The sequence below is a fragment of the Tachypleus tridentatus genome, chromosome 13 (assembly GCF_004210375.1).
Source record: "Tachypleus tridentatus isolate NWPU-2018 chromosome 13, ASM421037v1, whole genome shotgun sequence".
NCBI lineage: Eukaryota > Metazoa > Arthropoda > Merostomata > Xiphosura > Limulidae > Tachypleus > Tachypleus tridentatus.
This window is the reverse complement of record NC_134837.1, coordinates 74,086,995-74,114,599: the sequence shown is the minus strand read 5'-3', so window position 1 is coordinate 74,114,599 and position 27,605 is coordinate 74,086,995. Positions and strand designations below refer to the sequence as shown.

General features: G+C 31.7%; 1 protein-coding gene across 4 annotated transcripts; it reads right to left on the bottom strand.

Annotated features, from left to right (window-relative positions):
• Nucleotides 1-27,109, bottom strand: LOC143240378 (nicotinamide phosphoribosyltransferase-like). Of its 4 annotated transcripts, none has more exons than XM_076482703.1 (9): nt 26,969-27,109; nt 24,469-24,699; nt 21,004-21,132; nt 17,645-17,803; nt 17,074-17,204; nt 16,525-16,753; nt 8,280-8,540; nt 5,419-5,541; nt 1-2,194 (listed from the first exon to the last, which is right to left on the bottom strand). In XM_076482703.1, the coding sequence occupies exons 1-9, from the start codon at nt 27,020-27,022 to the stop codon at nt 2,084-2,086; spliced, it is 1,428 nt and encodes a 475-aa protein (XP_076338818.1). In that variant the 5' UTR covers nt 27,023-27,109; the 3' UTR covers nt 1-2,083. The 4 variants fall into 4 exon arrangements, with proteins under 4 accessions (XP_076338818.1, XP_076338821.1, XP_076338819.1 ...); XM_076482706.1 differs by lacking the exon at nt 26,969-27,109 and adding an exon at nt 26,496-26,767; XM_076482704.1 differs by lacking the exon at nt 26,969-27,109 and adding an exon at nt 26,578-26,743.
• Between the last annotated feature and the right edge of the window lie 496 nt (nt 27,110-27,605).

The following is a 27,605-nucleotide window of genomic DNA, read 5'->3' as shown; positions in this document are numbered from 1 at the left end:
TAAGGTTTGATTTTTAATAGGATCACAATATATTTATTTTTACACAAAACTGTATATTAGTAATAGTTTTTCTGAATTAATTTCTACTCATTATTAATAAGTATTGGTAAACCAGTTCTGTTTTTATGCTAGTTGAAAGCTATAAATAAAATATCTACATTTATAGGATTCAATGTCCGTAATTACAACATAAGATTAAAATTACTGATTAGGAACATAAAAGAATCTGAACGTTCAATTATTTGTGCATGGTATTATATGAACAAAACTTTTTTAAAATGAACTGAAAAAATTGCTTGTGAAACAAGTAAAAATAGACATTTTCTATATGATAATTCAAGATACTTTTTTAAAAGCAATGTTTGTAAAAAAGCATTTTAATAATAAATATCACAATCTGATAAACAGTGAACTGCTTTAAACTGTTACCGAGTTCCTCCAAGTACAAATAGACATCAACAAAATAAGAAAATAAAATCTGTTATATTAAGTAACACATATAATACTGTAAGTCTTGTAAGCTTAATGTTTATTGCTTTATCTTTTCCATATATCCTACAACTTTTAACAATCAAAGCTAAATTAAATTACTGTATATCACTTCTAAGGAGTACAAGCTTGTTTTTGTTACATCAGAAACTACTCTTCCTCAAAGCCATCAAGTGTCCAAAAACAATTTAACATCAGGATATCCAGTACCAACTTATATTTTCAAAAGTTATTACAGATGTTACTATTAAAACTAATTTATTGTAGCTGTGGAAAACGACTAAGTTAACCTGGCATGAAAAATGTGCCTTGCAAATTCATTTTTTAAAATGCATTATTCTAATATGAAGCAGAATTTAATACAGATTACACCCAAACTATGATGTTTCTTAACCTTCAAACAGCCAAGTACTACTAAGGAAGTGAGTGACTCGTTTCACAAAATTTTGCATTTCTTCACTAAATATTTTGATACAATAGGAAGTCTAAAAAGCATTATCAGCAACTAATATATAAAACATTATTTTTTAATCTCAAACTATGTCATATCATCTTGGGTCAGTAAGTGACTTTTAAAGGATTGATGTGCGAGATAAAAAGTTTCAAAACTATTTTACTCACACCTACGCTTAGTCATTATGACACACTGGTATTAAAATACTTGGGTATAATATTTAATGGTTTCAAATGCTAATTTAAACCTATGCTGGGTTATTAAATGCCCACTGGTGTTAAAATGCTAAATGTACCATAGGGTGTTGAAATTTGGAAAATTGTATTAAAATTTCTATATATATATATATATATATACAACAATGAAACTTGTTATCCTTACATGATTATCTCTATTTTGCAAAGTAAAAAATTCTCCATGGTATTCAAACTTTACTAATACATGCTAAAATACTAAATATCTTATGCCTCTCACATTTATACTATTTTTACTAAAATACCAAATAAAACATCAAATATCTGATACTTGTTAGAATACCACAATGATTCAATAATTTAAAAATGATTTATGCATCTTGAACATTACTCTTTGCAAAATAACAGACTAGTTTTAAATATCACAAAAAATACTGTAACCAGTTACTAATTTAAAAACTTCACATTAAAACTTTTAGTGTTATTGTGAATCACATCAGTTCCAGAATGCCTGTTTCTCATGTACTTTTTTCTTTTTCACATCAATTTTTTCAAAAATCTAAATTCTCTATCAAGATCAGAACTATATTTCTATATGTATACAATTAAAGCAAATTAACTGCTTTTCCAGTAAAAATATTTCTTCTCTGAAGATTCATAATGGAATTAGTATAACAAGTCACTATTTGGCTTATCACATTTGCATGTCTTATGCATTCCTCTAACATATGGAGGAATACTACCACTGGTACAAATGGAAGATTGATACAATGATGTGTACAAAATCAATAACATTACAATGAAAAACATGAGATTTCGAAGTGCTAGTGTATTTCAACATTAGCACCATTTGTGAATTGAAAACCTGCAAAACTGTACTATTATGAGTGGAAAACACTGTAAATAAACCTAAACAATAAACTAAATTAATAAGGATCTTCCAATACTATATTTTCCTACTGTTCTTAACTATATCCAGTTCGGCATTTCTTCTCACTTCATCAAGTGTGTATTCTCGGATTAATTTTCCATTTTCAAACACAGTTACTAAAAGATCCTGAAAAGATAAAAGCTTACAGATTATTTTGAATATTTAGGTATGTTTATATTAAAAATGTTTCTGTTGATAAAAAAAAATCTTGAAAGCTATATAGTCAGGATTTTAGAAATTGTTTTAATCAACAACACAATTTTATCTACCATCCAGGCTATTAATCAAATTATTATACATTTTTTTTAATTTTTGAAGTCATATAATCCAACAATACAATACCTTGCAGTATGTACAAAACTAGTTTTTCAGTTATGATTGCAAAAAGGTGTTATTCTTGTATAAGCATTTGAAAACATTATGCAATAAAATATTTGTGACTCTATAAAGTTAAGATTAGAAAATTATATATAGATATATACTTTTTTTTTTATAAAGTTCAAAACTAATAGTTCATTTTATAAACTTAAGAATAACTACAGTATATATATATACTGGGAAATGCAAACTTTTATTAAGAGGCAAATAATTGTTGGTGGTATAGAAATGAGATGTCATGGGCCCACCCAAAGGCAATATCAATGATAATTAAAAGCAGGCAGGATTAACATGAATATTTAGAGTAATTATAGAATGATTTTTTTTCTTTTTTTGCTGAATTAGTTGTGTTAACATGTGTTGTACTATCTGGGTATCCAGTCTTCAAGGTAAGTGTCTGAGTTCATAAAAAACTTCTTTGATGGTTTGGTTTGAATTTTGTGCAAAGCTACTTGAGAGCTATTCTGCACCTTCTTTGATGGAATTTAGTGTGCAATGAAAACTTACTTCTTTACTCACTTTTAGAGAGGGTAAAACAATGGCTCTACATCAGTATTTGGCAGGAAACATAGACAATGAAAGCCCTCAAAATTAAGATTATTTACAAAAGATGTTAATATAATCATGCAAACTGATACTGTGGTCTATATGAGTGAAAACAATCAGCTTGGTTTTTCTGAAAAAAAAATGATTTATTTATTTTTTACCAGATAAGGTACCATTGTGCAGAAAAGAACAAAAGTTTACATCTATCCATATATAAAAATGAGTTACTCCTCACAATCTGATTAGATAACACTGTATAGAATGGGTCCAATGTGCTGTTGTTAACAGCACAAAACATATGAAAATAATTACACCATGTAACACAAATTTTGTTCCTGGATAGTAAGTGTTATTTCTCAACTGCTTATGTTGTAAAAGTACAGAAAATGGCCATTATTCTCTTCAAACTTTGCTTTTGTGACCTGGATAATGAAATTTAGAAATTAACCTATTTTCTACATAAAAATGGGCAAATTTGCACATTTTCAGTTACATAATGTCTGAATAAAATAACATATGAATCAAGATTAACACGTATTTATAAAGTTATACAAAAATATTTAAAAGTGAGTAGTTTTTCTAGATTTGCAACTGTAATGTAAATCACTTTCACGTATCAGCCCCAAAATAGTCTCCAATCATGTTTTTGTTACACGCTCCTTGGTAGCAGTGTTCAAAGTCCAGTATATCTTGGTGGAAGTGCTCAACTTTCTTCTCTGAGTATGGTCCTATGTTCTTGAACTTATCAAGATGAGCATCAAGGGTATGGATTTTCAGGGACATCCTGCAGCCCATCTTGCCATAGTTCTTTACCAGAGCCCAACCAGTTCCATATAACGTTTGGCCTTGTGATTGCCCAAGAAGCCCCATACCACTGTGACAAAGCTGCCCCAAACTTTTTTTTTCCTTCCTACGGAGCAAGCTTCTTGGGGAATTCTGTGCACTCCAGGATCTTCTTTATTTGTAGTCCAATGAAGACATCAGCTTTGACCTTTGCCTTAGACAGCTCAGTGAAGAAGTCTCGAAGGTACTTGAAAGCTGCAGACTCCTTTTCAGAACTGTGACAAATTGTTTTGTGAGACCCAATTTTATGTGCAATGGTGGGAACAACACCTTCTGGAGGTCTACTAGTGGCTCACACTTGACATTGTGCCTCCCCACAGAGAACTCAGTCCATTGTAGCCAGTGCTTCCTGTTGTAATGCACTGCAGTGTCCTTGCTGTCCCAAAGGCAAAGATAACAGGGAAACTTGGTAAAGCCTCCTTGGATAGGTCTGTGTGTTCACTTAGGCAGTTAGAACTAAACTGAAGTGGTGAGTGGTGAACCCCTATATATATATATATATATTACTATGGAAAGGTCTAGAAAATTCTAAAAGGTTCTTGAAAATTCTTGTAAGTTTGAGAATATTCTATATCGGCTACTAAGCATTAAACCTACCTGGAATGTTCTGGAAAATGGGTAAATTTGAAAATTTCATTATCCAGGTCACAAAAGTAAAGTTTGAAGAGAAAAATAGGTTTTTTTCCCATTTAGTTTAGGCATAAGCAATTGGAAAATACCACTTTCTGCACAGGAACAAGTAAAAATTTTGTTACATAGAGTTATCAGTTTTTTACTGTTATGAGTTCCATTTAAAAACATGTTTACAAATCACTTATTCTGGATAAAAGTCTTCAGATCACACACATATAAACACTATTAATGTGTGGCAATATGAAAAGCTCAAGTACTTGTGTATTACATCAAAATAAAGTCAAACCAATAGTTACTAAAATAACTTCTGATCAAAAATAATTTTTCATCTTGTATTTAGTATTTGTGTAGATAATTATTACTCTATTACAAGTAATGAGTGGTAGAAAGGGTTCTAGTTTGATTGATGTTTGATGGAATTCTAATTACGGTTAGTCTGTAGCAGGAGTTTATGCATATACTTCAAATTAACACATTATAAAGTTGTTTTTTCATAGCTCTATAACTAACTGGAAATAAGTTTTAATCTCATAAACAATCAGATATAACAACTGAGAATCAACAATTTTATAAACCTGTTCCCTATACTAAAATAAAATCTTTTTTATCCTTATTCTATAAATCATTTTAAAGGTATTTCAGAGCTGAATACTTCAGTAATACCTTATTTAGCAAGAACAGTAACAAAATTATATTTCATGATTACCAACAGTTGCAGTATAGATCTGGATTGTCACTTTGACAATATATTTAAAGTGGACAAAATGGGCATTGTAGTAAGGAATTTTCACTAAAATTCAAAGATATTTTTAACAGATATCTTGCATTTGATAGGTTTGTCTTATCATATAATAGTAATGCTCATTCAACTTACAGTGTATCACAAACTTGGCTTGTCATGTTATTAAATATGGAAAAAACAATGGAAATTATTTATAAAGAACTATCACCTTTTCTGGATCTCCAAGTCCTTCTTCGATTGTTAAGTATGAATTTCCTTGCTTTTCTAATGAAAGCCAGCCTTTCTTGGAATGTTTTCCAGGATCAGTGATTGGTTTTTTAAACACATTTATCTAAATAAAATTTAAATTTCAATATTTATCAAGTTATAAATAGAACTTTAGTTGTTTTTTCATGCAAAGACAACCCGATCACAGTAAAATGTTTCAAAACATCAAAATATATCTTCACATAATAAGAGCTCATGACAACGGTGAATAATAAAATGTCTAAAACAGTTTTTAATCCTAATAATGAAATGCAATTAATAACCAAAATAAAGTTTGCATAATTAAAAATGCCTTACTACTCATAAGATAAACGCATAATTTGTTTTAATATAAAACTTTTGATTTCAATGTAACTTTAATGAAAAATTTAATACAAGTGTTTTGTTTCCATACCAAAGCTAGAAGTTTGTGATATGTTTTGTATTTAAACTAATAAATAGTGTGCAAAACAATTACACACACACTAGCAGATGCCTACTAAAACAATTCAACAGTAATTTTCCTAATAATAGTAATACATGTGCAGCCAACCCAATCAATCCCTGGGATCAGCATTTATATGCAACTTTTTATCACTCTGTGGATTTTTTCAATAAGAAAAATTTCAGTGTTTGTTTTTAAGCAAAGGAGACAGACTGCAATGTATTGCTAGCAAAAATATTTTGGTTTTATTACAATGGGTGCATCCAACACAACAGAGCACTCAGCTTCACTAAGTAGCATCAAGGATGTCTTTTACCGAATCCCACTGTTCCTTGTAATTTTACTGAGTGCAAGAAAAGATTTTTTACTAAAGTGACTTTTTTATATACTTGCCATGAAAAGTATGAAAAGCGAGATATTTAATTAAATTGTTTGTTTGTTTTTGAATTTCGCACAAAGCTACTCGAGGGCTATCTGTGCTAGCCATCCCTAATTTAGCAGTGTAAGCCTAGAGGGAAGGCAGCTAGTCATCACCACCCACCGTCAACTCTTGGTCTACTCTTTTACCAATGAATAGTGGGATTGACCATCACATTATAATGCCCCCACGGTTGAAATGGCGAGCATGTTTGGCGTGACTTGGATGCAAACCCGCAACCCTTAGAGTATGAGTCGTACGCCTTAACCCACCTGGCCATGCTGGACCCATTTTAATTATTAGGTATACAAATTAAAAGTATTACAAAATGTCAAAAAATCCATTTACTCTCTCAACATGAGCTTGGTCAAATTGACTGACCTTGTAACCACAAAATAAAATAAAATAAAAACTTGAAATATATATAAATTACCCATATTTCTTTCTAGAATAACTTCAAATTGTAACATGAAACTATATTTGTTTATCCTAAGTGGCTTTAAGCCAGTAACAGTATATAATTAAATTTCATCATTTTATTGCCCTTTTAATCATGTCTGTCTACTATTTGTGCCATTATGAGTTGTAAATAACTCAGGGAATGTGCAGCTCATGTTACACTAACAAATTACATTATACACAAGCTACAATGAGCTGCTTGGATGCGTGCCTTGCAAAACCTTTTTTTTTAATATTATTAGTTATTTAACTTAACAATAATAAGAAAGCAGGAAACTGGATGTGAGAGAAGTTAACAGGATTTTCAAGAACAGTCTCCCTGATATTAGTGAAAGGAATTCCAACTTTTAGGAGTCAAGAAAGGATGTATGAAGCACACCTGAGAGAGCATATCCAAAAATCTGAGTGGAGCCTAGTAGATTTTGTAGGAGAAACACTGGAAGGCACAACATAGTTAGGAAGAGGAAAAATAGCTGTCAAAATCCTTATCATGAACAGGTTTAAGCAATGTAGGAGGAACCCAAATATTGTTATGAGAAGGATAGCTTATATAACAATCTCTCAATGAATAATTGCAGAAAAATCTTCAGACCAGATCTGAAGCTTGTGTAATGGCACTCAAAGTGTTGGCAATAATATCAAAAGTTGAAAAACACAGACTTCAAATTCATCATAAACTGTGAAGAAGTTGAAAATGAGAAAAAAAAATCAATAAACAAAGGTAAGGTATTACAACAATATCACATAAACCTAACTGTAGCAAATGAATAAATCAAATAAAACTTTACTTCCTTCCCAAAAAAATTAAAAGACACACGAAAAGAGCAAAATTGAAAAACATCTGTACTCAATCTCTGCCTAACGAGAAGCGATTGTTAAATGGAATCAAACAGAAGAATTCACATGCATCAGGAGGGTGTGCCACACTCCTGATGATGGAGGGTTGTCACATGTTGATTTACAAGAGAGATGCAGTTGAATCATGTTGATTGTGAGAGTTCAAGGTATGTGGTATGGAAAATATTTTTTGCATATAGAAGGCAACAATGAATATGTGAGAGAGGTAATGTACTATATACCAGAAATAGATTTTCTTCTGTTGTTTTGTATTGCTAAGCCTAATTTCATACACGTGCAGCATTGTGCAAAATACATTGTTAAACTCCAAACAATTTTCCAGAGAATATATTTAGTTAAGAAACCAACCAAACATGCAGCCAAGCCTTAGACAGTAATAAGAAATGATTTCCAAAATCTGCAGTTTTATTACAAGTCAAAATACACCAAAATCATTTGGAAAAGATCTATTTTTTAAATATGCTTAGTATGAAATAATTTACTAACATCAAATAATTTATTCTAAGAATAATAAAAGTTATAATATTTACAAATTAATAAGTTGCCAGTCAATAAAAAACAAAAAAGGTAATGAAATTTCAATCAGAAAAGTTAAGATATCAAAACATTTTATTGCTAATTCTTACACTAACAGACCACACACCTTTTTCCCATCCACAACAGCAAAGCTACATTTATAAGCACATTTCATTGTGTCCCGGTCTAGCTTCTGAAGGAGGGCACCTCCACTCCCAAAAAATACATTATCTGTACTCCACTCATTTTCTTTTAACTTCTGAAGTATTGGTTCCAGAGTTTTGTAACTGATACCATCTCCCTGAATTAATCGAACGTAAGGAGGAAGTAGTTTGTACCCCTTTTTATTCTTAGTTGTTCCAAATTGTTTGCCTAGAATATTCAAGATCTGAAAACATGTAAAAATTACAATATATAAAATACACAAGAACCAAAGGTAAAGCTTGCAAAACTGTTTTTTCTAAGCACAAGATCAACAGGATTAAATTTAAATACTTTTTTAAATTAATAATTTAAATTAAATAAAAAAGGTTTGTTTTTTTTCCATAAGTTGTTTGAAGGTTTATTTAGTGCAAGTTTTCAACTTTAGTGTTGGAATTTTCATCAGTCTAAATGTAGTTCATATAGGCCTAATTAGATTGCCAAAGGAATTAAACTGTGTGTGTGTGTGTGTGTGTGTGTGTGTGTGTGTGTGCATGTTTTTCTTATAGCAAAGCCACATTGGGCTATCTGCTGAGTCCACCGAAGGGAATCGAACCCCAATTTTAGCAGAATTGAAAAATGAGTTAGAAACATTAAAACTTTTAATAGAAACCAGTAGTTCAAAAGTATGTTTAATATTTTATCAGGAAAAGTTCCTTGATCAAAGCACTGCAAAATCTTACTTTCAGAAATAACTCAAGCTAAAGCTCTAAACAACTAGGTCTTAACTAAATAACTCTGGTTATTTATTTTGTGGAGAACTGAAACCTTCTTCAATGTAAATAAACTATCAGTAGTGTCCAAGTTTCACAGCAATAGTAATTTGTATGTTTTAAGTTTAAATTTTAAAAATATCCTGAAATGTAAAATATAAATCTTTTCTGATATCACAACACACTTCATTAATCTCTCATCATATAACATTAGATAGAAAGATGACACACTTTTACAATAAATTTTAATACCTTTGAGTAACAAACAGTTTACATATCTTTGGAAAGTGGCAACAGTGTTAAGTGCTTCTCTGACATAACAGGTGGTTTAAAAATTGTGACAAAATAGAACTTTATTCAGCTTCTGTGACACAACGAAAATGGAAAGTTCATACACCTTTTGTGCTAAGAAGTATTTTATATCAAGTCCTGTATCTATCCTCTTTCAAATGAACTTATGAAGAAATACAGATATATATTTTTTGCATATCAGCTAAATAATTGGGTATAATCATATATGCTAGTTCTTCTTAATGTTACCTCAAGTAACAATAATAAATCAATACATCCTGGTCAGTGTGATGAAAACTTAAGTTATATGAAAATTCATTCCTGCAACTCATCTACTGCAGGATAAACCCAATATACCCTCCCAAACCAGTTAAACATCAGATACCTCAAGCTAAATTATTGTAAATAAGCCCTAAAAATTATGAAGATTTCCAAAGGATACATTATTTCTTTAAAACTTGAAAAACAATTTCAGCATCATATTTTCAACACACAAAAATTCAGAAATGTGATCATTATTTCTGAAACTCTTGGCAAAGGTACAATTGTCATTTATCATAAGCAATGTGACAATCACTACAAGCATCATAGCTGATACTTTGTACTAACACAGATTATTTATTTATCATTAGTAATGTGATCTGTCACAAGTATGTTTAGTGATACTTTTGTTCAAGGTAGAAATATTATGTAAAGTGGCTGATAAAAGTTGAACAATGATTATATAATCACAGAACAATATGAATGAAGTGTTGCAAGTTATCTCCAGTAATGTTAGATTGTAGCCAAAAATAAGAACAGCTGAATAAAATTCCAAAATAAGAAATTTTGCACTTTCAAGTAATGTCAACTATCAAAGTATAAAAAGTTAATCTCAAAAGAAAAGTTATCTTTTTATTTTCACATAAACACCACTGTAAAAAAATGAGTTTAAGCCAATTTTATGACAAAAGCCCCAAAATGCACCTTTTACATGGTAAAGAAAACTGTATATTTCTTTCCAACTCTTCAATTAACATATTTTGTTGCATGTAATGAAATGTATTTTTTTCTTACCATTACTATGACACAAAAATAGAAAATAACTGCCTTATGTTTTCTGTTCATTTAATAACTGAATTCCATGTAATATTTGCTAATCTTATAAATATAGAAAAACAGTACCATCAAGCTACAAGAAACAAAAAAGGAAGAATTAAGCAGCAATTGAAACCAATTCACCAGAGCTACTGGCCAAACAGGCAAGTTATTGTAAAAATATACTGACCATTCCCAAACATTCATAGCCCTACTTATCCAACAGTTTAGGTCAGACATTTGGAAAATATTGTAAAGTAGATTACTTGATGTTTGAAGTATATGTTTATGTTTCATTATGATTAACATTCCAATACTTATTGCTTATAGGAAGGTTGGAAGGCTATCTGTACTAGCCACCCTTAATTTAGCAGTGACTACTAAAGGGAAGACAGCTAGTCAACACCACCCGTCATCAACTCTTGGGCTACACTTTTACCAATGAATAGTGGGATTAATCATTACATTATAATGTCCCCACAGCTAAAAGGGTGAGCATGTTTGGTGGGATTCAAATTTGCAGATTCTATGTTGAGCACTCTAACTACCAGGCTATGCCAAGCCTCTTGAAAATAGAAAAAAAAGTAAAAAACAAAACAAATATTTTTTTATATTATTGAACATCATCCCTATTCACTCTCCACAGATATGTTTCTTTTGACATCAACTTCCACTGTAAATAAATTGATAAATATTTTGCAAGTAATTAGAGTCCTGAGGATCTAATTTATATAAATACTGTTGGTGTTCTTTTGGTTATTAATAATGTATTCATGCGACATTTTGCCCACTGGAAAAAAAAGTTTCCATAATAAGACATCAAGTAAGAGTTATTTACAGGTTATGAATATGGTAGCAAATTGACTTATGATTGAAAACCATGAGGATGATGAATGTTTTTATTGCACATAAGATTATTTTCATATCATTCTATAAACAAAGTTTCATATGTATTAAAAAACACTATCAGATATTTACAGATTTCAACAAATGGTGTATTTAACAAAATATCAAGCAAACAGATAACATTAAAATTCCTGGGACAGCTAATTGTATCAAAGATGCTGCATACTAATAAGGAGATTTAGATCATTTGATGTGTTTGGCCAGTATGTGGCAGATGATGTTTAACTATCCAAAATGTAATGTGATGTGTGTAGGTTTTCACAATTTAAATGGGTTGGTTGGTTGATTTAGTGTTTTATTGCACAAAGCAGCTAGGCTATCTGCACCAAACATCTGGTAAAAAGTTAAAAGTTAGTAAAATTCATAAAAGGAAATTAAGGTAAAACAAAACAAAGTTTAAAAAACATAAATAGCATAAAAACCAATGTTTACATCTAGTCTTCAACGTCAAGAGAAAAACTACAGAGCCTACACAGTCACCTGATTTCGAACCATCTGTATAAATAGGAATGGAAGGATGGTTCAAAAGATGTTCAGCAAATAGCAGACAGTATTTCCAATTGGTAGAGTCTGCTTTTCTCAGCTGACTTAAAAACAGGTCATATCTGGGGACTGTAAGAAACCATGGTGGGATGAGCTGACCTGTGGATACAGCAATGTTATCCAACGACAGACCCAACTCACCCAACTGCGCCTGGATACGAAGGCCAAAAGCAACAATGCCAGACTGTCTGTTGTGAAAAAGAATGGCCCACTGATGAAGGAAAACACAACTCCAAGTGAGATGCTGCAGTAAAGATCAAAATTTTGAAGCATACAGTAAAGACAGTTGCAAACACCAGAGGTGTAGAGGAGGTTCATGAGATTCTGTGTACAAGCTCTGGACTGGGGAAGTGCAGAAAGCCTTGGTGCAGTGCCAAAGTCCTTGATAATGAATGGGGTCCAGCATCTTTAAGACCGATGGTCTGGCAGAGCCACAGCCCAGTGAACCACAATCGAGTTTCGATCAAATAAGAGCATGATATATTTTTAGCACAGAACATCAATCCGCTCCCCAAGTGGTGGAAGAGAGGACACAGAGGATGTTCAGTGCTCTTGTACATTTGACCCGTAGTTGCTTGATGTGTGGTATAAAGGTCAGACTATGGTCAAAGATAAGCTCAAAGAACTTTGTCTCTGGGACCACAGACAGCACAACTTCACCAATACAGAGTTCAGAATCAGAGTCAGCACCCTGTTGGTGGCAAAAGTGCATGCAAATGGTTTTAGAGAGAAGTTAAAGCCATTTGCTGCAGTCCACTTCAGTAAACAATTGAGGGCATTCTGTAGCTGCCGCTCAATATACCTCATGTTCGACGACTGACAAGAGACGTGAAAGTCGATGTTGAGCCCGTTTGCAATAGTGAGAGGAAGTTATTCAGTGATGGCATTAATTTTTATATTGAAAAGTGTGACACTCAGAACACAGCTCTGAGGGACTCCAAGTTCCTGTGGAAAAGAACAGGAAAATGTTGAAACTACACGAATTTGGAATCTCTTGTCAATTAAAAAATTTTTTTTAAAAATGGGCAAATGGCCATCTAACCCATATATATGGATGTCTCACAAAATGCCATACCCCCATGTTGTCATTTGAGAAAGGCTCCTCTGATCAGCATTTCAAGTCGAATCAAGTGGTCCATGGTGGAGTGCTGTCGTCGGAACCCACACTAGGTGAGCAAGAGGAGGTTGTTTGATTCGAGGTTCCAAACAAAACGAACATTAACCATCCTCTCTAAGGTCTTACAGAGACAGCTCATCAAAGCAATTGGACAGTAGCTAGAAAGAATTTTGGGATCCTTCCCAGGCTTAGAGAAAGGTAGGACAACAGCCTGGCACCAGGCATCAGGAAAAACATTCTCCTGCCAGATGCAGTAAAAAACAATCAGAAGAATAGCAAGGGAAGCAGGAGATAGATGGCACAAAATATCATAATGTATATCTTCAGGTCCAACCTATGTACCGCCAGACCAATGAAGGGCCAGTTTAAGTTCCACCAGTGTAAAGGGATAATTATAGTCATAGAGACAATCACCTCAAAAGGAAAGAGGTGACTGCTCTGCCCAAGTATTGATGGCTAAGAAGCAGAAGTGCTAGATACTCAGCAAAAGCTTTCATCTAGAGTATCGTAAACGTTCTGGGTATCAGCTACTTCCTGGCCATCAGAGAGCAAGATCGAGAGGGGTCAGAGTGATACTGCCCACTCAGGATAAGTAATGTTATGAATCATTTACAAAAAAATGTTTAGGGCAAGAACGAAAGTAGGATGGGTGAGAACCATTAAAATTGATGCAATGAGGATCCGTTTCACACTCATAGTCATCATGGTCCTTGCCACTGCAACGAGCACACGTCAAGGAACCATGACTTGACATCTTCAAGTGACCGAACCATTGACACTGGAAACATCAAAGAGGGTTTGGAATGTATGTCTGTACTCTGCAATTAAGATAACCTGTCTTCATGGTGGCAGGCAGATGTGGTGATGTAAATGAGAGAATGAGGACATTGGTCAGCACCATAATTCCATCTTTGTGAGTGGAGATACGCCTCACTGCAGAAACTCCTTGGGTGGAGAAACCAGCGAGAATCTCCGACTCTAGGATGTTCTTCAAATCCCTCTCAACAATAACTCCTCATGATGAATTCAAAGTAGCATGAGGTGTAACCTCAACAGGTATATCCCCAATTGCCTTTGAATGTAAAAGGAGTTCACTGTGTTGAGATGTGGATGTTTCCACCAACATTTCACCAGATCCAAGCTTCTTAACTGACTTTGGAGGGCCAGCAGGTCCCTCTTGTCCCTTCTGATTGAAAAATGGAGACTTTTGTCCTAAAGGTTTGTCTGAAAGTAAATGCAATATAAGAAAATGAGGTACAACATGTGGTCATTTACCTATAGACTATTTTTTCACTATTTTATTAAGATTTTTAACTGGAGTATCTATTGTAAAGAAAGGGAAATTTTGATGCCCACTGACCTCACCCACCATGGAGCCCTACGAGGGGATGCACTACAATGTCAAACAAGGACACTACAGCAATGCCAGGGTTTCATGAGCACTATACCCAAACACCAGCATCAGATACAATGTCCACAACACCTGTTGAGAACATCCAACACTGGTACTTGGTTGACCCTAGCCCGAGTGGACCAGCCAACTGACACAAGGTGGGTCACCCCAATGCTAACCATCTACAGGAATTTAAGGCCAAAGTGGTGTGTCAGAGTTGGACCCCTCAACCACCAGGATCCTCCCCTCCCCTTCACGGGTTGCCACACACGGAAGTAAACTGAAAGAACAGAACCTTCCCTGGAAGGTCCCCTCACCATGTACAGGAATCCACACTGAGGGGATTTGAATGGGAATACATCAAAGTAATTGAAAAAAGATCTAGGTGTTGTGATAAAAAAAATCACTTAAGTTATCTGAACACTGTACTGTAGCTAGCGACAAGGGACAAACACAATTTTAGGTAGCATCTATAGAAATACGAAATACAAAACAAGGGATATCATTGTTTCACTGTATAGATCATTTCTAAGGCCTTATTCAGAGTACTGTAAACAGTTTTGGGCTGCCTTCCTCACAAAGGACATTGAACTGTTGGAGAAAGTTCAGAGAAAAGCCAATACGATGTTACTTGGGATAGTGAGATTGTCCTATGAGGAAACTAAAATATGTAAACGTATTTTCTCTGTAGAGGAAAAGGGTGATGATTGAGGTGTTCAAGATTAAAGTTATTGATAATACAGTTCCATCAAACTTTGTGTTCACAGTGAAAACAACATGGCAAGGAATTATTATATATTCAAATTTTGGCAGTATAGGAGTTGTCTGCTGTTTAAACATTATTACTTTTAAACAGGGTGGTTGACTTTTGGAAGGAGTTGCCTTCAAGTGTGGTGAAGGCAGAAAATTTAAGAGACCAAGAAAAAATTAGATGTAACGTGTAACACTAGTAGTTTCATCATCATTTATAAAAATTTATTAATGTTCACTAGTGGTTTAATGTCATTTGTACTGAGGTTATATAGTTTCTATTCAATACAGCATTCAAAGTACAGCAGTTGTCAAATCAACATTTCAAAATTTGTCAACATAAAAAAAAAGTGGGTAAGAACTGATTGGCAAGCTGTTTGTAGTTTTGTAATTTAGAATCTCTTCTTTATGACAAATTGTATCTGCTTTCAAAGTGGAGATACGTATGATTTTTTCAAGAGAATGCACTAAAATTGTGTTAAGTCAATAAATTCATGGATTACCTTCACTAGTGTGTTATGAATTGATTTTATTAATTTCAACTTATTGCCATCCACAGCAAACTGATCTGCCAGGTATATACATACAGGCCAGTCAAAATATTCCATAATTTGCCTAAATAATCAATAAATGTATTTTGACATTTCACAAACATACTGCTGAAACTGTGAGTAAGACACTACATTAATCATAACAGGCCACAATCTTTTATGTTAACAAACACAGCTTGGAATGTTAACTATTTCTTTGCTATTATTATCTCATAGAAAAAAATAAGTCACATGCTCAAGTAGTATGTGTTTTATATGTTTTACATACCAATATTTTTCCGTTTGTTAGATCATAAAAACCAAAATTATGAACGTTTTTTTTCCAATTTTTACTGTGGTGTTTATTCCATATATTACATTTCAGGAAAAAAAAATTTGTCTTCTTGTTTTTCACACTTGTTGATAGTTCTTAAAACTGCATTAACATCATACCTTTCTTTATAGATTTTTTATCTATAAAATATTGAATGCTCTCCTTTGTTAACTTGGTAAATATCACGTGCAAATATTTAAGCACTTAACTGTCTTTATAGATTTATATTAAAGATATGATTAAGGACATGGTTGTGATATATAATTTTTTCTACGAGAAATAAAAACTAAAATTTAGTTTGCTTAGACTTGTATGACTTACTACACATATTTTTATTATATAGAATTAAAGATATTTTTATCACAAATTACACGAAACACTGATTAAGAAACACAAAAGACTACAATAGTTTACACACACTCTCTAGAGAACCTGCTAAAAGTATATGAAAGAACACATTAATTTAAAGAAATAAACTAACTTCTCAATAACTATTGTCACTTATAAGTACACTGACCTTTAACACCACTGTGGCTGGGTCACCAGAATCAGGTCTGATGATTAGCACACCCCCTTGCTTTCCTCGAGCCTCGACAGAAGGTTTTAACTCTGTACCCCAGATGTTTTCACAGCAGTTAAACACATCATAGCTGTCACTTACCACAGCTAGAGTTCCTGAGGGAAAGTGATTCAGCATATTACGACAAGCTTCCAGTTCCCCCAACACACCCCATGTTGTCATTGTGCTGAGGACAGTAATGTACAAACAAACAATTTAATTCTTGGATCAAATGCTCATTTTTACATTGGTATTTACAACCATGATTAAGAAATTTGTTTTATGAAGTTCCTTATATACTCAAACATTCGTTTTTGTATCATTTAGGGAAAAAAAAAAAAGGCCCAAGTCAATTTTTGTATGTGGTCATTTAGGTTTTGTGTGTAAATTCATTTTCTCTTATATTATGTAATGTTCTGAGATGGATGAACAATTGTATTAAATTTTAATAATGAATAATCAATTACAGTAAAACTACTAAAACTAAATTTCTGTTCATGACCCAACCTGTGCTCTGTGGCAGGAATGGAAAACCCAGCCATCTTACATCCATAGTAATTTCTGATAAGTAGTAAACCAGCTATTGAATCTGTTGATATAAAGTTCACCATGTGAGCTGCTCCTCCTATGGCTGCTGACTGATGTAACATAAAGGAAGAAAGATAAAAACATGTTAGTATTTATGCCAGACCCAACTTGGAAGAAAAAAACCTGGCATAAATCTTTATACATTATGCTTTTTTTTTTTTTTAACAAGAACTATTGCAAAAATCTAAAAACTCTTACCACTTTCAGAAATGAAAGAAGCAAAAACATTGTTAAAATATAACTATACATATATTAACAATAGTATTGTACCAATAACTTGCATATTTACATCACATTAGCATTTGGATAAACTAAATAGCTTCTAAACATATCATGAAAAGCTTAATTTTAAAATATATGTTATATATAAGTAACCATAGAAAAACTTATGAACATATGCTATTTCATATCCATAATCTTGTCTTGGAAATTTGTTACCATCTAGAAATGTTTCACAGTAAAAAGAATAAAAACCCAAGAAATGACAAACCTCCACTGAGGAACATCCACGAAAACCAAAATCATGGAGTTGCATTGGAAGTGTGTTTAAGTCATCTGCTGTATCACACAGGTACTTAGCAAGCAATTCTTTCTGACATCTTGAATTAGTAGCAACTGTAGTAGGATACCAAGTCTGAACTAGGAGAGTCTAAAAATCATTAAGACCATAAACTGCCATTTTGAAATTTTAAAGACAATGTCACTGACTTGACACATTGTTAAGATCCTTCATAATATTAAGTTGTATGATTTATTTCTGTGCTAATAATCTTTACTCAGCATAACACAGACTATTAGAAATAAAACTACTAGTTTTTGATAGTTGGCTAGTTCTGTTTAAAAGTTTATTACTTAACTAGTAGATATTACATTACGTTCATAGAGCTCGATCAACAAGACATCTGTTTTGATATGTTAGATAGAATGTATGTTCTGACTGATTCTTATTGACCAGGTAATGGACAGTACTAAGAACCAAGGACAGAGTATGATAGGAAGACTGGAATGGACTTATAATTTGATGATACCTGCACTAATTCTTGACACTAAGATAGTAATATTATAAGAATTTCTGAATATGTGGTTGATTAATAAGTTTCAATGTTAGCCACATAAATGTGGTTACTTGGGATATGGTGATCAGAAGTTTTAGTTTTCAAATTTAAAAAGAAAATTTTCATTGTTTGTGGACAAAGCATCAGACACAGCAATCTTTCAATGACAAATACCAGTTTATTTATTAATTTTGAATTTTTTTGACTTGAAATAATTTGTTGAAAAGCAGGATTTAATACTTGGCCATTGTTATTCTGCAGGTTTGGTTTTATAATCATTAATACAAACTTCTGAAAGAAAGCAAACAAGAATATAAGCAATGTATCAATTAAACCACCTCTGCTACATCTAATGCTGAGATATAACAAACTTAGTTGCAGTTGAAGCAATACTCGTTAGCAAACTGCTTGATTAGCAGTTGTTTTGGTATTAACCAAAGTGTAATTTTTACACAAGTCACTACATGTCACAATTGTGGTAAGGAACTTTAACAATATACACTCTTATTATTTAATATCAACTGTTTAGTACTTCAGTTAACCTACTCATTATTCAAATAATCTAGAAGGTTAAGTGACCACAGCACCAATGGGTTAAAAACTAAAATAGTAACTATAAAAACTGAAGGAATGTAAATAAGGGTATGTAGTAATATGTGAACAAAAAAGCATCTGCTACATTCAGTGCCAATGAGGTGTTTTGCCCAATATCAGGGCTCTTCAAGATGGCTTGTATACAACAGAATTAGCAGTGGTTTTAGACGCTCTTAAACAAAACTATCAACCAAGATAACCTCTAAACTCTTGTATTTCAGAAGCCTGTTTAAAGATCTTTCCACCTGTCACCAATGTGAGTGATCAGCCTTATTGAGTGATATCTATAGTGTGTTTCACAGTTGTATTGTAATGGAGATAGGAAAAATAATTGGTCTTGCTAATTGTATTCTAAACTAACTGAACCAGCCTGTATGAACTTTTCAGAAGAAAATAGAATTATTTATGGTTTTAGATACAACTATGATATCCTACAGTGTAAAGACTTTTTGTATATACATCTGACTTGTTTTGAATACATTATTTTAAAATAATTGGATCGTGTGCTGTCAGTTTATTTTTCATATTTATTGCCAATAAGTTACAAACACCTACTCTAAAAAATCCCAGCCTATACAAAACTGACAGCATATATTAACATTCACCTTTAAAAATTACTTCTTTTTATGGGTTATATATGCAATATTTGTCATTTTTCTATGAATGACAAGATTAAATAGCATCTATCTGCAAGAAATTAGAAATGTGTTGTTGTTTTATTTTTTTAAAGTTTATTAGATACACTCTCATTCTGGTAACTTTTTTCATTAATTCAAAGTTATTTTGAGTATGTCATATTTGATCCACAACCACATGAGAACACAAACAAGAAAAAAGTCATGGTCATGGTATAAATATATGCATATATTTAGACAATGGTCACAAACTTTTACCAGTGACTTTTTTGTAATATATACCAACAAATGCTGTGATTCTTATCACAACTAGAGATGGTGAAGTTTTTCATAGTTTATAAAAACAATAATGTTCAAGTTCTATTGTTAACTTTTGGTACTTACATCATTGACCTTGCTCAGTCTGATAACTGCAATTACATACTTCTGCAAATTTTGGTGAAGGCAATCTTAAACTATGTAGCTTGATAATCTTTCCACACACCCTCTATTGTATGTGGACTTTTCTAACATCATGTTTAAGTGGCTTAAAGAACCAGACTTTCATTAGAAAGACTTTACATGTACATGATCTAATAAAATTGCTATAATTCCACTTTATTTGGCCTTCTTTCTCGTGAAATCAATCAATGTTTTTAAAATATGGCTGGAAGCCTGCAAACATATGGCTTGTCAACCTTCATTTCAACCTTTTGTTTTTTTTACCAATTAATTTTCTTTAATGACTATAGCCTTCAGTTTGAAGATATGAGCAAGAATTGTATTACCTTAAGGTTAGATTTCATTACACTGATAACTCCATTTTTCATTATTTTGAGTCTTATGCAATTACATCATTTAACCATTTCGTAATACACCAATATCCTTCCTTGGAAAACATACACATTCCTCTAGATGTAAGTTTATGTATGACAATAATACATTTTCAGATGGTAAGGATCACAGGGAACAAAATATACAGATGATGAATATGATCCTCATGGTATTATAGTTCACATGTACAACAAACTTGGGTATTAACATCAAGTGTGATTAACCCCTTGTAATAGTACTGTCATAAGCCAAAAGCACAAACCTTTAAAGAGTTTTAACACTAATCTTTAGGATATTTTAAATAAAATAGTTATATATATGTGTGTGTGTTAACAGCCAAACTAAAATGAAATTAGAGCCTATGTCTTACCACTGTGTCTGAACAAGTTCTTTACCTAAAATACAAGTTCAGACTCAGGAGGGTTTGAACCAGCATCTCTACACTTAAGAAAGGTTGTTAAAATTATTAGATTGAAAGACACAAGGTTTTAAAACTTACACAGTTTAAGTTTCCACTTCTCTAAAAACTATGAATACTGAAAAAACATACTAAACAGAATGTTAATTTTTTGAATTATAATATAGTAAATTATAAATATTTTCCAAACAAATTAACATTTTAAAAGGATTTTTTTTAAATCATTACTCAAACTCAACTGTGTAAATTTCACTGGTTCATCATGTCTACTAGAAGCTGTTAAAGAACAAAACAAGAACAAAAAAGAAATTCTGAAACATCTATTTCAACACACCTCAAACCAATTTGTCAGCCATGGAACAACAGGATCAGTGTTTTCAACAGTAAAAAGGACATTCCGTGTAGGGATGACAGAGCCTTCAGGTACAGCTTTAATTCTTAGTGGAAGATGTCCCTTATGCTTCTAGAAACATGAGAAATATGCTATCTATAACAACATGATAAAACAAACTTTTACTTCCAGTTAATGGTAAACAGTTTGGCATTACATAATTTATCCAGACAATGAATGATGCATTATACCAATGGGTGTCATGGTACCTCTCCATGCTGTAAAGTTGCAATATACATTTATATTAGATGGTTGATCTGGAAATAGAAATGCTTCATAAAGGAACATGATTAAAAATAAATAGGTTTGGTTAGGTAGTCAACTAGAAGTAAATCTTAATTACAATAAATATGAACAAAACCTGTAAGCTATCCCAACTGAAGCATTACTTATATTTATGATCCCACTTTGCAAGTTCCTTACAGAACATGGCAAAAAAATAAAAAAACTGACTTGGAAGTATTTTGTATCATCTAACATTAGAAATCACCACTAATTACTTACAACTGAAGTGCAAGTTTAATTGTGGGTAAAAGTACTAACAATTTCCATATAAAAATTATAATAAACTACATATCAGCATCAGGTGAATTCTGCATGTAGCTGGTGGGAGAGATAAAAATCTTAACATATTTTTTGTATTTTCATCTTGTGTCCACTTTTAACTATTGTTTTGCAGTCCAGTGACTGTTTTACAAATCTAGAGTAATACATATTTTTAACACAATAGTTAAGATTCACTCCTTGTTGATTAACTAATCAAACTTTTTTTTCTCCCATATAACTATATCAAAAGTAACCACTTAATTACTGGTTATACACATTTATTAGATTTAACAAACAGAGTAACAGTGTAACAAAGGCACAATTTATTTTTACACTCAGTAAAACAATTCTACTAGCTGTTTCTAACAATATCTCAAACTTTCTTAGAGTCAGCTATATTTTTTTTCTGCAAGAGCTGTAAATTGATAAAGATGGTAATCATCAGAAGCACTACAAAGAAAACAAATACTAAAAGTTTCTATGAAATTTTCTGTATTATGTTTTGCAATTATTTTATTGCTTATATTACAGGAAGTCATCAGATACCAGTTAAAAGCATAACAATGTCTTGACTTGTGGAATTATACAGACTTTTCTCTGTTAAACTTTTTATTTGCAGGCTTTCAGCCATCTTACAGTGGGTGAATAGCTTGCAAATAAAAAAAATATATTTAACATAAAGAAAAGTCTGTACTTAACATGAATTATATGTATATAAAAATGTAAAATATTAAACTTTTCAGGCTATTATATTGTCAGGAAAACAAAATTGAGTCTGAAGCATTTAAGTTACCTCATGATAATTGTACACAAAATACTGTGAAATACACATTACTTCCATGCTAAGTATATTGTGAGAGAACAATTCATTTGGATAAAGCTAAAGAATTTCAACAGTATCTTAACTATTCCATTTCTTATAACATGTTTGCAACTAAGAGTATACTCTAAACTCAGAATGATTACTTAAGAAATAAAACATCCCATACAAATGCACATTCAAATCAAATGTTATCAATTATAATCAAACAATATATTTTTATCTTAATAAGCAATAAAACTATTTCTTTTATCTATACACATGAACAATTGATTACTTAAATCCACATATAACTTTGGCTCATTCCTTTACTTATGTACATTCTAATGTTATTAATCTATCATTTTCTCTGAACAAATTTGATCTGCAACTTTCTTACCTGAACCACACCCTAATATCAGCTGGTAAAGGCTGACTAAAAATAAACCCTTCTGTTTTATCTAGTAACCATAGTAACTATGAAAATGTTTGAAACTGAAATATCATATGGCAACACAAATTGATTATAATGAACAAAAAATTCAGATGGTAGAAAGAGTCACATGGTTCCTTTTAAAATGAAAAGATTTATTATTTTCTTTTATTCATCTATACATGTTCCTCTTTTGAGCTGACATTTTCCTTATTTTGTGCAAACCACCTACGGCTATAAAACGGGCGTAATATTGATACAGAAGGCCCGAGTAACACAGCAATAAGAGAGAGATAGAATGTTCTTTTACATTTCATTTTTCTTGGTATTTCTTTAAAATAAAAATTTTGAACATTACTCACACTAAGACACTCCAAAATTAAGTTGGTTGGAGTAAATACATTAGTCTAATATAAAAAAGTTTTTTTAATTTTAGGAAAAAAGGAACATAATGATAGTCACTGTCTGATAAAATGATAGACAGTTAAAGTGTTAAACTTTAAACATACAGTTTAAACACTTCCTAACTGAGATATTTCAATATTCCCTTTTTTCTTTGTGAATTTCATTTTAAGTAAAACTGAAAAAAAACCAAACCAGTTTGAAGTTATAAAACTAATGAAACTTTGATTTAATCATTTTTTATTTCAAGAGCTAAATTCACAAATAACTGCAAGCTATGCTTTATAATGTTTAATGAGAACTATAAGACAGAAGATAATACTTCTGAAATGGGTAAAAATCTAGAGAATTTAACAAAAGAAACTTTGCAAATCTCAATGAAAATTATTGGGGCTTAATCAGCAAGTCACTAAAGCATGCTGATAATATAGCCTTGATTATTCTACCTTATGTTGAAGCACTACAGTGATATAAACTGATTAGTAAGTTGGACAAATACTTGAGAAATGATTTCTGTAACATGTGCAACATAATATGCTTTGATTATCATAATGTTTTGTCACATGTTAAATACAGATAAGAACACATTCAACAGCATAAGAGATGAAAATGATCGAGGCATAGTAGTATCCAAGTAATTGAGTCATTGAGGCAATGTTTTGTTTCTGGTAGAGAAACTAAAAGACCATTAGAATATTTTTAAACATAATAGTTACAAGTTAAGAGAAATTCTCATTCTATAAATATAGCTTGACATACTGTTTACACTTTTGGTATCTTTATCTAAAAAAAGATACTGATTCAGAGAGAACTTCTAGGATGATAAAAAAATTAATAAAAAAAACTTTTACAGCACTCTTAAATACAAATTTAGTACCATATTAAGCTTGATTAATTTGCTTTACCTCATTCACATAGGAAAAATAAAACAAAAAACTTTTCAGTGTAAAATATGTGTGTGTGTGTGTGTGTGTTTTCTCATAGCAAAGCCACACTGAGCTATCTGCTGAGTCCACCGAGTGGAATAGAACCCCTAATTTTAGCATTGTAAATCTGTAGACTTACTGCTGTACCAGCAGGTGACCAGTGGAAAATATGAGCACTTTGCAGTTATGACTAAATACATTTAATTACAAGTTCTAATTATTATGATGTAAAAGAAAATTTAAATCATGCAATGCAAAAAACCATCAAATGATTATATTTTTCATAAAAATTCTGAATTTACCATAAGAATGTGTTTCCATCCTTCTTCATTGAATGCATCTTGTCTAATATGAGACTGGCAGATTTCTTTGGCTTCCTTAATCTTACTTTCTGTGATGACAGGCCCAACTAACCACCTTTTTATGATGTACTGTAAACCAAAAAACACAGTATATGGAAACCTTCCTCCTCGACTCTCAAAATAGGAGTACACTGTACTTGTTCCTGGAGGGTACTGCAAATGATGAGTTGTCTAGATATCAAGATAAAGAAACCTTATAAATATTTCAAGTTGAAGTTTTCTGTAGTTTTGCTTTGTTTTAATTGAACCCTTTAAATTTAAATTAATTTAATTAAAAACAATTTAATAAATTGATAAAAGTCATACTAATGTAATTTTATGACTCCATGGGGCTACATTATTATCTTAAACCTACAAGACTTTGTCCTGAACATAGGAACTGAGGTTCATTATAGAGTTTTACACAAGACACTTATTTACTTCAAGTATAAAATAAGTCTGACAGGTGAGAGAGCTAGGCCCACAGCATAACACACACATACAGCAAAGAACCATTTAGTCCTTCAAGGCAGTTCTTGTCAGACAGCCAACTGCATTGTGAACATAGGAATGGCTCAGATTGGTCAACAAAATTGTATTTTAAATATTGCTTGAACAGATCATATGAACTTTACAATACTATACAATGTTTCCTTTTATAACAATATCTATGTAATGATGGAGTCACAAGTTCTAATAATGTCTGTAAATATCATAACAAAAAGTTTGAATTTTTTTAACAACATTATAACTCAAAACCAAAACTATATGAAAGTAAATGTGTGTTCCCAATACTTCTGTATTGGAAGTGAACAAGTGAAACATTCTGAAATGTTTGAAAAGTACAGGGTGAATTACCTTTTGAACAGTATATCTTCAAAGCTCCATCTATTATACTTATGTCTGAGTGGCTTTAAGTCAAGGTAAAGATATAAAAATAACTCTCCAGTCATTATGACCATCAAACAAAATTAAGGTGAGTTAAAATATTAAGTTGAATTCTCCACTAGCTAAAAATTACCCCATAAGGTTACTAATCTAATAAATAAAAAGTTTGAAAGGTTGCTTCTATGTACTGTTAGAGTATGACTGTTAGTTTTAATATTTATTACATAATATATAGCCATGATACAAGAAGTTTAAATTTTTATTTAATGACTATAGCAATTTAGTACACAATTTTATATTTAAATAGTTGTAAAAGATGACAATTACAACTATTCTTGAAATTTTATTAAGACTTTAATGTTAATACACATCAGTATAATAGGTAATTTAAGCATAATCTACAGTCACTCAGAAACAATAAAGGATGCAACTTTGGGTGTAAAGGCAACTGTCACACCTCTGAGAACTTGAGCAAAAATAATGTATAAGAATATGTTGACTATACTACATGTACTCTATCACTACTGACAAGACTTTTTGTTCAATACCAGAGCAATTTAGGCCAGTTGGGAAACTTTAGATTGATTTGCTATTTATACGAATAAACAGCATGACCAACAAATTTTATGATGTTAGCTAGGTTAAGTTGTTGAAGTACAATTTTGAACAACTTCATGAGTTATCTAGAAATCAAAATTAAGGAAGGATTAAGAATGCAATATTACTTAATTTACAACCAACTTCTTAATAGTTATTTTTACATGAATTAACCTTTCCAATTTTTCAGTAACTTTACAAACCAGAAAGATGGTCATACAGTCAGATATTTTCTTCATGTAAAATAAGGCAACCTTGCTCAACACAATACTCAAAAAGAAAGAAAATTGAAACTTTCAATGCTAAAACAGTATTACCTACTGTTAAACACATACCATAGTATATTATTAAATAAATGACAATTGTTCAAATTATCGCAGGAAACATGGAAGTTTTTCATGAAACAACTTGCTGAGCCACACAGACAACTTTTTAACTTATACAAGTATATAAGAACCTTAACCGAGCAAGCCTTAAATTTTCTACGAATTCAGAAAACTCACCGAGCACTCGCAATAGGCATTTTATTTTTAGTTTGTATCTAATGTGTCCAAACTGAATGCTACTCATAAAATATAAACTTACAATTAAAACCATTAAATTTCACCGTGTTGCTAAGTCACACCCACTGATTTTTTAGTTTTCTATTTAACATTTTCAATAAGAAATACTACTAGTACTTAGACAATCACAGAAATACATGTGTTGTGCAAAAATGACTAATCCAAACCCTAAAATCTCACACCCATGTTATGCCTCAACAATCTCTTGTACATTTACAAGTTGTAGCTGTACAAGTGATTCATTAGACTGTCACTTCAACGGCGAGAGATATTCGTTAATAGTCTAGCTTATCCTCGCAGTCTTTAATCACTCCACATTAATTGAAATAGTGTCAACTCAAAAATAATAAACACTTTTCATCTAGTTTCAAGAGCCATTTTTTTAGGTTGAACGTTCGAAAACTATAGCATACCTTGTAAGAGTCAGTAGCAAGAATCACGTTTTCCACCGGATATACCCCAGCCATTTCAATCACAGATGAATTGGTAACCACGATCGCTTCTGATGTTAGATGGAAACAACGCCGTCTACAACTGAAAAAAGAAAGAAAGAGAGAAACTTTGTATAATAATGTGTAAAATATTACAATACATAATTAACAAACTAAAAATTTCACAAAATATGAAGAGTTGTGGAATGCACAGATTTTCAAATAATTACATGTACACATGAGTATGAAAATAAAATCCATCTAGTTAATCAACCTTAGAATTTATTTCAAACTTTACATGATATGCATATTATGCTAACAGACAAGTTATAACGTTCCACGTGATCGTATAGTTCATGATGTTTGAGCCTAGATTTCTTGAGCAGATGCAAAGAGGCGTATGGATGTTTGATACTCGCATTTTCCATTTTAGTTTCTAGAAGTTTTATCCTACTATTTATGTTGTTTTCTATGTCATTATTGTTATAGTCTTCTTTAAATTAATTGACTCCCTTTTGTATTTCCCTTTTAACTTCCTAGATGTCCTTTTGTACGTTTCCTTTCGTTACTTTGATTTTTTTTTTTTGTTGTTGTTCATAATTGTAACTGTAAAGGTTAT

Coding starts and splice junctions, on each gene's coding strand:
- LOC143240378 (XM_076482703.1), bottom strand. CDS start 27,022: ATGGCTGGGGTATATCCGGTGGAAAACGTGATTCTTGCTACTGACTCT. Junction 17,205..17,644: donor GTGGATGTTCCTCAGTGGAG/GTTTGTCATTTC, acceptor ATGTTACATCAG/TCAGCAGCCATAGGAGGAGC. Junction 5,542..8,279: donor CTGTTGTGGATGGGAAAAAG/GTGTGTGGTCTG, acceptor AATTTTATTTAG/ATAAATGTGTTTAAAAAACC.